The sequence below is a fragment of the Drosophila persimilis genome, unplaced genomic scaffold (assembly GCF_003286085.1).
Source record: "Drosophila persimilis strain 14011-0111.01,24,50 unplaced genomic scaffold, DperRS2 tig00000191-arrow-pilon, whole genome shotgun sequence".
Taxonomy (NCBI): Eukaryota; Metazoa; Arthropoda; class Insecta; order Diptera; family Drosophilidae; genus Drosophila; species Drosophila persimilis.
This window is the reverse complement of record NW_020825298.1, coordinates 3,590,864-3,605,472: the sequence shown is the minus strand read 5'-3', so window position 1 is coordinate 3,605,472 and position 14,609 is coordinate 3,590,864. Positions and strand designations below refer to the sequence as shown.

Below are 14,609 nucleotides of genomic sequence, written 5' to 3'. Positions count from 1 at the left end.
ATTAATTGCAATTTTCATCAGTTAAATGTATAAGTTTAACCATTTAAGGTTTATTAAAGTTAAATTTAAGGTTTCTGATTGTTTATTTAAACAATAAATAAAACAATTAAATGATAATCATATTATCGCATTACTCCCCTCATGCCTATAATCCATACTAGTTTCTATCATCCTTAAATGATTTCGAACTTGCCAACATCCTTGAACTTTTCGCACTTCAAAGGTCCTGGCAGCCTGGAAGCCGCTTTAAAGTTTAAGCCCATATATTTACATATGGAATGACAAACCGGAACTAACTAACTAGCTGCTTGCTCTTAACTTCATTTGCGTAGTTCCCCATGCAAAGAGGAGCTTTGTGGATATTTCCTAGGGTCCTCGCTCATCCGCATTTCGTTGTCACGCTCTGTGGGTCCTGCCTCTCGCTCCGAACCGAACCGAACCGAACCCAACCTCGAACGTTGTGGATGTGGAAAGCTACTTGTGTTGCGTTTTCCTTAAACGAATTAAGTAGAGCTTATGCTGGGTCCCAGCAGCACGAGCAGTACGAGCAGCAACTACTTAACTGCTGCCAAGCAAAAAGCAAAAAAGTTGGCAAGCAGCCATTAACTTGGGGGATTTTATGTGAGCTTTTTGTGTGAGTTTTGCATGATTTCTGCTCCTGTTCCAAGATGATTCCCAGTCTGTTCTCCTATCCCTCTTTGGTCCTGTGCCTCTCCTGCTCACTTATTAATGAGTACAGTCCCACATACCATGCCCAGACACTCACACAGAGGCAAACAAAGGCACATTTTACTTCCACTTCCACTTTCACTTTCACTTCCACTTCTTTTTCCCATTCCAAAGAGTACTCTCAACATTTGCACATTGCGCCATTTGATGCTCCACGTGGAGCTGCGACGCCTACGCAGTTATCTGAGCGCCTGGCTGCCAATTTCGTGTGATTCCCACATACAAACATCAGCCACACACAGGATACACAAACACAAACGCACAGAAGCCGAGCCATGCACGCACACGAACAGGACACACGACCATGCACAAACAGAGGCCCAGGGAAAGGACGACACGAGAGAGAAAAAACTTTTTGCGGCTGAAATTAAAAAAACAAACCAGAAAGGAAGGTCGAATCTTTGCAGGACGAATCTTTTGATACCCTAACAGATAGATTGAGCTCTCTGATGTATGTAGATCATGGTATACCGATCAAATGCAGGATCTTAATGCAATCATTACAAGAATCCGATTTGAATGAAACTGTTATTGAATCTCTACTTCTGAAATTTCAGAAAATTGCCAAAGCCTATGTTGCTTGTTCCAAACCACTGATTGAAATCACCAAGCCCTCTGCATGCAAAGGTCATAAGAAGCGCCAAGGGTAAAGCGAATCTCTCGCTTTTTATTTGGTTTCAGTCCAGGACCAGCCTCCTTTTTGCCTCGCATTTTCCACTGAAATTTTCAAATGTGCAACTGTTGAGTATTTATTAGTGTGCGCCCTATAAGCCTGAATAGCACTGTGTGTGTGGGCGAAGGGGGATTGTGGTGAGCTGGGTTCCATCTGGTGGCGGATCTCCGACTCGTGTGGCGCCCTGGGGGATTCACGCTTGCATACAATTATAGCCGAATGTATTCAAGTGCGCCATGAAAAGTTTTGGGGCCAAACTAATCAAGAACCTATAAATAGTATTTCCCTGGTTATCATTCATTGAGGTGTTTTCTCTGTTATTTCTGATATAAAATGGAATCATATAAATGGTACTTGCGCTCCATCAGTAGAGGGCAATGTATTTTCCGCTTTATGTGTTCCATAAATTGGCGAGCAAATTAAATATTCAGAAGGGGAATGGTTTTCATCTGTTTCATCTTTGAATGGATGGAAACGGAATAATGAAAGATTCATTTGTTGTGTGTTGAGATAATGAATACTATGAAATGACGATTTTGTCAAAGGACCATTCACCATGACTAGAGTAGAGTAATCACCATTATATATGCTTAAACAGTAACTGTAGTACTTACTGCTCGTATATACATTTCAATCATCAACTTGTGCTCTTTCTGAAGTATCGCAACTTCAATTAATTTGCTTCTGTGACAACAATTTGGAATGGTTAGCTTAATACAGACATTATACTGAGTACAAACAACAATATTTGTCTGACATCCATGCGGTTTTTGTTAATATAGTTAAATATAGTATTTGCTTTGTTTGTTTCGGTTCCTCTTCTTCGACTAATGGCAAAAATGACAAACGACTGGCTGCCAGAATCAATTTCAGTCAGCTTTTGGCATGGGAAAATAACATTTATTGACACATTTGGCATCCTTAGGGATAATATTTCATATTTTCAAATATGAGTTGTCATTAGCTATATGAATTGATGCTCTAGCGATCGCTTCTACTTATGTATCTACGATGTGATATTGGTTTCTGAAAAACCATTCTTGACTGTGTTCCAATCTGAACTTATTTCCTTACAAGCAAGCTATTATTATTATTCTTATAAAATATTCTTAAATCGTTCGTACCACATAGTCCGAATTTACTGTACTGGCATTTAAAGTTATCCAAAGACCTGTTCAGTGAACCATTCGATTTTCTATTGCAATAACGTGTTGGGTGCGATCTACTCGTGACTACACTTTTCTGCAAACCCGTTTCAATGTTGCACTTAAATAATAGCAACGAAGCGGGTTTCTACATTCATCTAATCTCTTTCAAATGCGATTTCCACAACGCCTTATGTCAGTACAAAAAGCAACAAATACAAATACTAATTGAAAGAGATAACCTGAACAGTACTTTGGAAAGAGAGGGAGAGAGAAAGATAGAGTGAGAGAGAACAGTACGGAATGCAGTGACGTAGCGTCGAGCGCATTATTTAGTGGGGTATTATTTTTAGGCACGCGAATAGCAACAACAAGCATTCATCGAGCACTGGATTGGGGCTTTAGGTTTGTGTGGCAGGCATCGTGACTTATGTGGACTCCGTGGCGCAACGGTAGCGCGTCTGACTCCAGATCAGAAGGTTGCGTGTTCAAATCACGTCGGGGTCAACTTTGGAAGCATTATTTTTTGGCTTTTCTTTTACTTTTGTTTGTTTTTCTTTTGCGCTTATCTTTATTATTTTGAAGTGGGATTAATTACGGGGAGGTAGCATAATTACCAATTTATAGGGGTCATTGCTTTTCTCATGGCATACTTGACGAAATCATACGAAAACGTAGGGTTAACTTTTACGATTACGTTCTTGTGAATTCATATCAATTTTGGGATATTTTGGTAGCTGTACTGTAAGTATTCCAAGGAAAAATAACAAATGTATGTAATTGCAGTCTTTGAATATTCCTTGAAGAAGCTTCTTTTGGGTCCCTGAAATGGAAATACATACATATAGTATGTACATATGTCCAACCCATTCAAATCAATTAATTCATATATAAATCAAATCAATATCACTCTAATTACAGATTCCATTTACACATGACCTATCTGCTCTACGTTTCCGACTCATCTGTGAGACCCACTCGTATGAATGAAGAGGACCCTTTCAATTTGTTTTGTGACTCTGAATCTTTTCAAATCAGAGTTAAATGACGCTTTTTGCTGTGGACAGGGCCGAATGGGGTGGTGGGGGAGGGGGGGATGGGCCCTTGCTTAGAGTCATTTTGTCAATTAACTAGCAAAAAGCCAAAGAGCGAGAATCACTTAAAGTATTCAATTACAAAATGTAAAACAAGGCAAAAAGAAGAGACGGATAGAATAGAACTGTGTATGGAATGGGAAATGGAAAAACGGGAGCAACAAAAACCAACAAAGCGAATGGCTAAGTGAAATGAAATGAAATAAAATTGCGGGACAAAAAAGAAAGAAAGAAAACACCGTGCCAGCTGACGCCAGCAACAAAAACAACAACGACAAGGACAGGGACAGACGACGACGACAACGACGACAGAGGTCGGAAATAGCGTGAAACAAGAAGGAAACACTGATATGGGGATCGAAGACTTTGATACCCTGATCCTCACTCTGCGGAAAGGGAAAATTCACTGGAAGTGAACATTGGAAAAGCAAATACTCAAGAGTTTTGAAAACAAATGCAGAGGCATCTCGTTTGACTCATTTGCTTATCAAAATCATCATACCCTCTGCCAGGGTATAAGAAGTGCAGTACGAACAGCTGACAACAGGTGGCCCTGGCAGCACTATCGCTCTTCCTTGCTCTACCTCTACCTTTTCCACTCCCTCTTTCGGTTCTTTCGCTCTTCCTCTCCCACTGTTCCCTGTTCCAGGCATATGTTCCAGTGGCTGTCAGCGTCCGCTAGCTGGCGTCTGTTGGTATTCTGCTCCTGCAATGTATTTTGCCTCTCTTTTTGTATTCCCTCTCATACCTTTCCCTCTCTCTGTCTATATATATATAGATGTGTCTCCTTCTGGCCTTAGAATAAATATACAGTGTGCGCCACCCAGCCACCATTCCGCTCAGCCTCCCGCAGCCTTGCTCTACAAATAATTGTTTTTTCGGCGAGTCAGCCGCGAAGCACGGTGCACGTTTTTTCATTCCTTTCTGTTGCAAATAAAGCCCGAGTTGTTGCCGCAGTTTAAACTTTTTTCGTCGTGATTTCAGCAGTTGCGGAAGAAGCAGCACAACAGCATCTGTGCCATGAGCAAACAGGTCTCGTGAATAGATTACAATGGGAGAAACTGGCAATCTAACAAATACACAAATCCCAAGGTCGTGCGTTCTCTCTAACAAAGAAGAGATCCAATACTTGGCAGGCCAATATCCTTGATACCCGCACTTAGATATTAACTAGACATGGCTGTAGTTGTAGTAGAAACGCTTAGCTTCAAAGAAAGAAGGGGTATGGAAATGTGTTCCGAAGAAATATGACTTCGCCACCCACTGTGCAGACAGGAAGAGGCAGTTGTTAACTCTGATTTAATGGCAATGTTGCAGCGAGTGGCTGCAGCAGCGAACTACCTGAAGCGGTGTGCTCGACCATAGTTACCTGTCCTGCCGTAACTTCCATTCGGTGTGCCATCCTTCTCCACTATCTACCATCCCATTCAAGCCGAAGCCCAGCCCCTCTGCAACCCTTTGGCTATAGCTCGCTGTGTCTGTCGCTCCGGCGGAACAGAAGTGGCTACGTGCTGTGTTTGCGGCTCTCAAGATCCGGATGCCTGCTGGCTGCTCGGATGCTGCTCCTGCATCTACGTGCTGCGGTCCTTGTTGTGGGCTTTTAATGGGTTAATGGAGGCAGCTGCTGCCCTTGCAACTGTTGCAAGCAGCAAGCTCGGTGGCAAGAGCCATTGGCATTATGATAAATACACATTTGGGCAGCAGCATCAGCTCCAGCCTCAGCTCCAGCATCAGCTCCAGCCTCAGCTCCAACTCCAGCTTGGGCGAATGGATTTTTAAATTACTTGTCGGGGGCTCTTTGGTTCCACCAAATTAAAGTTTTAGATGGGAAAATAGGGTCTGGTCCCTTCTGGCTATTGAATCAAAGCACATTTCCATTTCCGGACAGCAATTTGCTCAATTGTGGGCAAAAGTTTGCAGTCGTTTGCATAAAATGCTCGTAAGTTGTAAGTTGCAAGTTGTCAGTGTCACAGGCGGAGGAGGCGGGCCAGGAGGACAGGGACCAGCAGCTGTCGTAGGACAAAAAAAGTTGCAAGACCACAGAAAATGTAAGGTGTCTGATGCAGATGCAGACAATGTGCAATCTGTGTGCCAGGTACAGGCACATGTCACCAGCACACTGCCACTTCCATGCATACAGACCCAAGGCGGCATGTCAACGGCAGTTGCATGAGGAAGAGCAAGAGCAACAATGGGGAAAGACCATGGGAGTGAAAAAACTGTGAATGCAGCCCGCCCTCGCTAAACAATGGGTGTGCACGGAGGGCGGTACGTGCTACTGCTGCTGGGCGGGGGCGTGGCAGCACGGAACTTTAATGGTGTCAGTGTAATTGTTAACTCAAGCGACGTTTATTTCCTGCGTGTCTGCCTCTGTCCGTGTGTCGTGTGTGTGTGTGTGTGTGTGTGTGTGTATGTGGGTGGGTGCTTGGAAAACCATTGCATACTTTGTGGCGCTTTCATTATATCTTCTTTGCTTGGCACTTTAACGCCGCTGTAAAGGATACAGATGGGCATATACTATATACTAAAATACAAGTCAAGTGTCGCCAGAGCAGTAAAGAGAGAGTTAAGTGAGACAGAGCGAGAGAAAGAGATGAAGAAGAGAAGAGTATGAGAGCGATACTTAATGTCATCTGTTGTGGCGTTGAAGTAAATTACGTATACGCCATGTGTGTGTCTGCAATTCTTTATTACACCCCGGCAGGTGGGTATTACGATTTTCAGAATATTTTTTCAACGCAGTGAAGAAGGATATGTTTTCTTGATCAGTTTGAACAGAAAAAGTCTTTAACAGCAAAATCTCTTCTGTTTCAGATTGAGATATATGTGTACATAGCTCAGCTATAAAGAATAACTATATCTTAAGCCAAAAATGTAAACGCTGCATCTGCAAGGGTATCACAGCATTCGACTCCCAAAGCCAGCCCTTCTTTAATGTTTTATACTAGAAATAAACTTCACCACTGAACAAAATTAACTGAAGCGAGCTGCTGCTCGACTTCACCATTTAATTAACACTCGACGACACGACTCCCCGTCACACACATGTCACAACAACAGCTGACCCCAAAAACCCCCCCACATAACCATTTGTCAATCTTTGTGTCAAAATGAAATGTCCAAAATGGAATGCCCGGAATGCTGTTGTTGCTGATGCCGATGTCCCATAAACAGGATAACAGAGTCGTTATAAATTTGTCTAGACTTCTTTGTCCAGTCCAGGACAGAGGACATCAACGGGACTTCTGGACAGCCTGAGCCAGTGACAGAACAGACATTACGAGCATTGTCCATGTCCACGGCCATGCTCCTTATTTGCTCGTGCGGGAACTGCAAAGAATTGGGTGGCGAGCCATTTGTCTGGCTGCCACATAAAAATTGTTTTAAATTAGTTGTTAATTTAACTACTTCGCAGGCCCCTGTGGCCAGAGCCAGAGCCAGAGCCAGCTGCTCGACCGGCGTTCTTTTTCACAGCATTCGGAATGGCAATAGCAAAAGCTTAATGGTTTTTTTTATAGAGCCATGAGGAAGTTTAGGTCGAGACTGGGATAATCATTAGCCACTAAATGTGAATGCTATTTTATGGATGCTTTGGGCACTTAAGTCGATAGACTAATGATGGGTTTTTATCGAGTGCAAAAACTACAACGGGATATAAATTAATCATCAAGTAAATTCTGTTATCTAATAAATCTATGATTGCTCAATTACCTCAGCTCCAATAGAACCCTTTGGAATGAATTCCTATGGAATTTCTTAAATTGTGTTTACTGGAATTTTAATCACCTTTAGTCCATATATCATCATTCTGTATGGGATTAACTTTCTATTACACCTTTTATCCGTTTCATGTTGCTTTATTTCTCAACATCCTGGCAGTCCAGGCAGTCTTTAATCTGCCCCTAAGCCCAGTGCTTCAGCAATTGAATCCACACAAAGCCTCACAGGTTTTGTTTGACTTTTGACTACAAATTGACTTCATTTGCCAAACCGAATGCTTTCCCATTTGATTTATAGCCAGGCCACAAACACAGACGCATAGGTATATGTACACATAAACAGAACTCCGCACAGACATTCGTCGAATATTATCTGTGGTCTTCCGAGTGATTAAGCAATAAATATACAAGTTGACAGTAAATTATTAACGTACAAAATGGAAAAAGAGAGATCCAGAGAGTCAGAAAGTCACAAAGTCGGAGGAAAATGGTTCAGAAGTCACTCCAGCAGCAGCTTAGAGACGGGAGCGTGGCCCTCGAGGCCATCTTCCAGTCAGTTATCGTTATATCCATAGGGCCTTGGCGATTTTTGCTGAGGCCAGGCACGTAGTCCTGGTAAATATTTGAGCAAATATTAAAAGTAGAACAAATTCAAAACGTGACACATTTAAGGGCAAGCAATCGAATTTCTGCCATGGCAGGAGGGATTTGGATTGGGAATTCCTGATGCGTGGCTGGTTGTCAAAAAATTGACTTTAAGTGCATAATTTGTGCTCCAGTGAGTGGCAATAACCTAAATGCAATTCAAAAGTCATTTCGGTTTCCAACAAACATTCGCCAGCGACACAAAAACGTTGAAGGCGTGTCGTGGCCCGTGGGCGGGCTCACATGGATTCAGGCTCATGTCTGTGCCTGGGTCTGTATTGGGGTCTGAGTTGGGATCATAAACGTAAAACGCTTAGCCCTAAAGACAAAAAGAACATATATATGCTCTTATATCTACAGGCGGTATTGGGGGCAGGCTGAAGGAAGAGGCAGCCAACAATGCCCCCAAATGAAACAACAAGAAAAGAAGACTATCTGCGAAGTCGAACCTTTTGATACCCTTAAAGATTGATCGCTCTTGTTGTGGCCTCGGAAAAAAAACAGTTTTTCCCACAAAAAATTGATTTTTGATAGATCGGCAAATATATTCTCGATCTGTACATCTATATTTGAAAGTAACAGCAAGTTAGGGCTCGTAGCTGCAAACATCCCGTCAAAATCCTCATACCTTTTATTGAGCATTAAAAAAAGGAGAAGCAGAAGGCTCAGCAGACGGAGGAGGATTAGGAGTAAGAGGAGGGAAGGGCGGGAAGAGGGAGAAAAAAACATGGCCGTAACAATAAAAGCACAACAATAAGCAGTAACAACGAGGACACCCATTGCCGTGCCGTGCAGTGCCCCATACAGTGGAGACACAGACACTGGAGCGGATGTGGCAGGCAGCAGCAGCCTCGTGGCCATGGCGCTGCCAAGTGTAGCAGATTAACGGAATGTTTGTTAAATGGCGCACGGGACGGGCCCAAGCTCTGTGGCAAGATGGTATGTAGGTATTGTAGGCACTTGTAGGTGTGGCTGGGGCATGCCATAATGCTCATAATTTGGCTGGCTCTGTGCCATTGTGTCCCTGCCTCAAACCATAGACAAAGCAGACACTAATAAGCCTGGCAGACTCTTAAAATCCAGCTTGCAAGCTTCTGGTAGCCTCTCTTTGGAGGCTCTTTAAATTGCAGGTCAGAATCTTCAATTCTGCGGCTTAGTCAACATTTTAGCTAATTAAAAAGAAGCTCGAAGCCAGGGAAGAAGCTGAAAGATAAGTACAAAATGTAAATCGAATCAAAAAAAGGCCACAAATTTTTGCTGCTGAATATTTTCATTTGCCTAATGCTTCTATAAGCCGCTTAGGTGGTTATGTCTCTGTGTCTGTGTCTGTGTCTGTGTCTCTTTCTGTATTTTGTGTCTGGGTGTGTGGGCGGCATACTTGAGATGCTTAGGAGGTGGTGCGTGTGGGAGAGATGACAATCCTGGCCAGTTAAATAGGGAATATGAGCTGTGAATATATTATTTGATTGTGACAGAAAGTAGTCGTATTCTTGGAATACAATAATGAAAACCAATGATAAAAAACTATTATAAAATTATTCTTTAATTCGAAAACCACAGGAGCATCCCTTAGGCTGAATCCGCGCTGAAATAAGTACATCCCATTAAACACGAAACTTTCAATACAAATGCTCTTGTTTCTATTCAAATCAGCTGCTGTGTATTTATTTCTGTACGCCTCAATCCACACGAATGGTTTCCTTTGTTGAGGCAGAGAGGGAAGGAAAGAGCCGCAGCTCAAAGCAAAACTCAATTTTATGTGGGGGCAAAATGTGCAACACACAGCAAGACAAAGACATTGTTGTGCGGGGGAGTACTACATGTATGTGTATATAAACATAATCTATATATAAAAGTACGGATATACACGTACAAGTATATTTATATACAATTTCAATTGATTTGCCGTCAATTTCATTTGCCAAAGTTTGGTGAATATGCGCTCAAAGGCACAAAAAATATGACAGTAACAACAAATGCCAGATTCTCGTACAAGTATGTACATATATAGGGCAGACATGCCGTGGGCATGATGAATTATTATACTCTCCATCCATCCATCCTTCCATATCTCATACACATTACGCATACGCACCGTATACATGAATTCAAGTCCACGCCGAGCCGAGTCGAGGCCGCCTGTCAGCATGTTTGTCCGTTGTACATTGTCTAACCACCATCATTCATCATTCGTGCAACAGAGAAACGAGCAACAAGCAACACATTGTACCCATTGTTGTTGTCTGGTTAGTTTGGTTACCCATTTTCCGCTCATTTTCCCCAGTACGGGTAAGTCTCCCTGTTCCGCCATCGATATGGCGTTGATAGAACGCACACACACTCATCGCGCGGACTTTGTTAATGTACTCTATGTATATATTTCTTTTTTTTGTCAGATACATATCTATCTGCATTGTATACTCGTATACCGAAGGCGACCCTCAGGCAATTATCCGTTCAGTTTGGTGCCTGGCTAAGCCCCAATCCCCAAATGTGCTAATCCATCAATACAGCTCAACTGTAGCTTCAACACTCTGTCTTTCTTTTTTTTTGGGGCATGTACATATACGAGTTGTTGCCTCAATTTTCCGTACATCGAAGGCCAGTGAATGCTCAACGAAAGCTGCAACTTATTAGAAGTATTCAATAACTTTGTTCCCTCGCGATGGAAAGCTTTTCTCCTTTCGTTTTCGTTTTCGTTTGTTCATTTTGCAATTTTTGAATGTAATTTCATTTCTTTCTTGATGATTGGATATAAATTGAATGTGTGGAGGAACATGAAAGTAAATATTGAACGAACGAAGGAAGGAATATGGAAATACATCTATTATAAATGTATGGAAATATTTAAGAATAAATTATAAGTATTGTTTGACCCTCTGAAATACTAATTCAATTTGTCTTATCAAATGGACTGGTGCTGTTTAAACCTTGAATTAAGTAGAACAAAAGTAGACCAAACAAAATGGTCAGCCATTAGGAGAACTCAAATGTATAATTGCCAGGTAAAAGTTTTCGGCGGCAACTGTGAGACCATTAAAAATCACTTCAAACTGCTTCGACTGCAAATTTTATTTTACATTTTTTCTCATTATGTGCAAGGAAGTTGGACACGAATTATGGCCAATGTATACTAGCCATTAAAACTTTTTTGTTTGCCAGACAACGATGAACAGAGAAAGAGAGAGAGAAGTATCAACAGACAGAGAGATAGGAAAATAAAGTGTATGAAAAGAAATGGAAAAGCGGAATAAGCCAAGGTAGGAGCTTGAGGTGGAAAACGAGTGTTCGACCAAAACTTTTACAATAATCATTTCGGCTCTGACTGACTGGCCATGTCCTTGGCAGAAATTCAAGCAAGCATTCCCCGAACATGGTCCAAATGTACATACATATAACTATGTAAAACATAAAACAACAAAAATGTGGAACGAGACCAAGAGATGGATAGAATTGTGTGGGAGAAAAGAACAACTGAGATAGAAAAATCAGCAGAGCGAAGCTCCACAAATGCGCGACTTTCAATACAAAAAGAACAATTATGTGCGAAGAGGAGAGTGGGGAAGGAGGCGAGTCCTGGCCAACTAGCTGCCAATGACAATGGCAAATGTATGTATGTACATATGTACATGAAACGGCAACAGGCAACTGTGGGTACAAAGTCGTTCTGAATTATTGAGCGTCCAACTTGTTCAAAAATCCAAGGATATCGCTGTACCTTAACCCGACTGAATTCTCTTGGGAAAACCTTGCGAATAGTACGAATGGCAAAAGAATACCGGCATCTAAAAAATTTAGGTAGAAACTGTCCAAAAGAAGGTTAGATGACATGATGAAAGAAGAAAGGAAACTGGGAGTGAAAGCTGAAAATGTGAAAGGAGAGGATGGTACACTCCTAAACTCTCGCCTATATAGCATATTCGTGTATATATGTATATGTATATACCTTAATTTACTCATTTTTAGCGAAATGTTAAAAATTTACCAAGCTATTTCGCAAAGCGAATGCTACATAGAGCGTGGGGCAAGAGGAAAATGGAAAGGTGCAGAAAAAGAGGAGTCGTCGACTGGGTAAACAAGGGGAATGGATGGGATGGGGTGGAGAGAAAAGCTGAAAACAATTAAAAACTTTGAGGCGCTGGCGAAGAATGCGCCAAGAAATGTGGATGAGTTTATGGCGTTTTAATTGCTGTGGGCGTGAAGGGGAGGGCGGGAGTGCGGGAGTGCATGACGAAAAACAAGAATGAGGGCTGGAAGATGGAAGATGGACGGAAGTCATTAGGGCATGGAAAATAGGAGGCGAAGTGCGAAGTGTTGGGGATTGAAAGAAATTATTGTTTCCTCCATAAAGTTCGTTCAAATATGATTTTATTGGATTTCTCTTTATCATACATTCAAATCAATTGCTTTCATTCTGGAAATCTATTATCTTTTAATCTTCGGTACGGCTACCGACTAATTACAATGACCTTTCACCTCAGTTTATATGCCTCCAAGGTTTGAGCACTTCTTACGATACGAATGTAGCGCACGGGTTGCGCCCCGAAGTAAAAGTGGCATTTTTGCTTGATCCTACACGATCCCAGTGAGTCTTCTCGAAAGAAACTACCACGAAGTACACACCATTACAACCAGTCACTAAAATAAAGTCGATTACATAAACGCTGCTCAGATCGAAGACATCATCATCTCGGGTTTGCATCATTCACCACCGGCAAAACGAGTGCACGGTAGGGCTTTCTTTCCAGTGGTCATTTTCACCAGATCATAGACAGTCTTAAGTGGGAGACGTACTAGCGAGATGAGCGCTTGATGTGCACACAGTGTGAAACTTCCTCATGCTTATGTAGATCGGACCCATTGCGGTCTATAAAGTTAAGGCATTCTTCAATCAGCTGGTTGAGCGTGCGCCATTCAGGATCATGCACACATTGCTGAGATCCAGTTTGTGCAGCAGAGATTTTTTTATGCCAGCATCGACGTTCTGCAACCCGTAAAGATGGGCCAAATTGAGCACGCCGATGATTGCATCCAAGTCCAGCTTGGACTGAGGCTGCGTCCCCGAGTAAATATACTCGAGGTTCGATACCAAACCGCCGTAGGGCATTCGCGGAAGTACTCACTGCGGGTCGCTATAATAGGCGGTGTGCCGGCAGCCGCTGCTCTTCCACCACGTAGAGCTTGTTCACGCCCTATAGACGCCCACACCGAAGCCGAGGACGATGTCTTCGATAATCTTTTCCTTAGTAGAGCTTGCGGACAACGACGACGTTTTGTTTTCCTGGCTGCTTTAAACGTATTCTTAATATAGTAGTATTGGTGATTTAGATTTAATACAATTGATCAAATTACAAACGAATACTAATTCTATTGTTGACTCTTTATCGATTGCAGAAAATGTTTCAATAGAGATGGCAAAACTTTCACGACGTGCCTCGTCGTCTGCAGCAACGCCATCAACAGCAAAAACAGCAACAGACACTGCAACAGCCCCACCTCCTCCTCATCCTAGTCATGCCACAGGCTTGCCTCAACGCATCACCCGCCGTGCCACCAGCAACCATAACAACAACAACAACAGGCCCCGAGCGGCAGCACTCATTGATACCAGCGCCGATGTCCTGCAAGAGACTCCATCGCCATCACCGACACCGCCGACGCACACCAACAGCAACAACAACACTGCCACACGAAATGAAAGCACCGCTGCACCTGCACCCGCCCACAACACGGCCACGCCCTACATGCCACTGCTGCCTCCGGGCGAGCGAAATCTGACCGACGCCGAGAATGCCGCTGAGCGAGCAAGGATCCGGGAGGAGTTCTTCGCCACCTACGACGTGATGACCGGCGTGAGGATCGCGGCCACGCTGGGCGGTTTCTTTGGCCTAATGGTGTTCCTCATCGTGTGGAAGAGTCGGAGCAGCAGCAACGAGACCCTGAAAGTGCTGAAGGACCCCAAGATGGCGGCAGTGGCCTCCTTGTGCATGCAAGAGGAGGAGGAGCGCGAGATCCAGGAGGCCATTGTAGCCACGGGGATGTCCATATACCCGGATGAGTACGATGCCATGGTGTACCGCCGCCAGCGGATGCTCTCCTTGGGCAATGTGAGTGCCCCGCCATTGCTGAACCGAGGCTATCGTTGCGGATCAGTGGGTAGGTTCATCAAGGGATTTCTTACAATCTACGAATCTAAATCCTCCTGCTTTTTTTTAGGTGGCGTGGGTGCTGGTGTCCCAATGGGCTATAGCTATCTCCTGGAGCCACCGCGACGCTTCTCCTACTCGGCCATGTCCGCCGGCGGCGGTCCGCCCGGTCCCATAGGACGTCGCAAGAGCGGCTCGGAATCCTCGCGCATCTTCAGCAACTATCCCATGGGCGGCAGTTTTGGCACCGACGACTACTTTGTCGAGACCGAGGACGAGCTGGAGCACGAGGAGTACATGCAGAGGGATGCTCGCGACGAGCCGGAACACCCACATCATCAGCGCACAGATTCCACGCGCAGCAAGCAGGGTTTTCTGTCCGTACCCATGGCGGTGAGTAAACAACCCATTGAAATACAATGCCTCCAACCAATATCCTTCTCTTGTTCTCATCCTTA

The 14,609-nt window shown here is 43.4% G+C and overlaps 1 protein-coding gene and 1 non-coding gene across 2 annotated transcripts in view; both read left to right on the top strand.

Annotated features, from left to right (window-relative positions):
• Positions 1–14,609, top strand: part of LOC6595545 — a 40,428-nt gene that overhangs the window by 22,879 nt on the left and 2,940 nt on the right. The window contains exons 2-3 of the mRNA XM_026988924.1: positions 13,400–14,161; positions 14,222–14,544. Of these exons, the coding sequence (XP_026844725.1) occupies positions 13,417–14,161; positions 14,222–14,544 (1,068 nt within the window). The 5' untranslated portion in view covers positions 13,400–13,416. The remainder of the gene's footprint in view (positions 1–13,399; positions 14,162–14,221; positions 14,545–14,609) is intronic.
• Positions 2,983–3,054, top strand: Trnaw-cca. Its single transcript has one exon. It is a non-coding gene; the product is annotated as a tRNA-Trp (tRNA).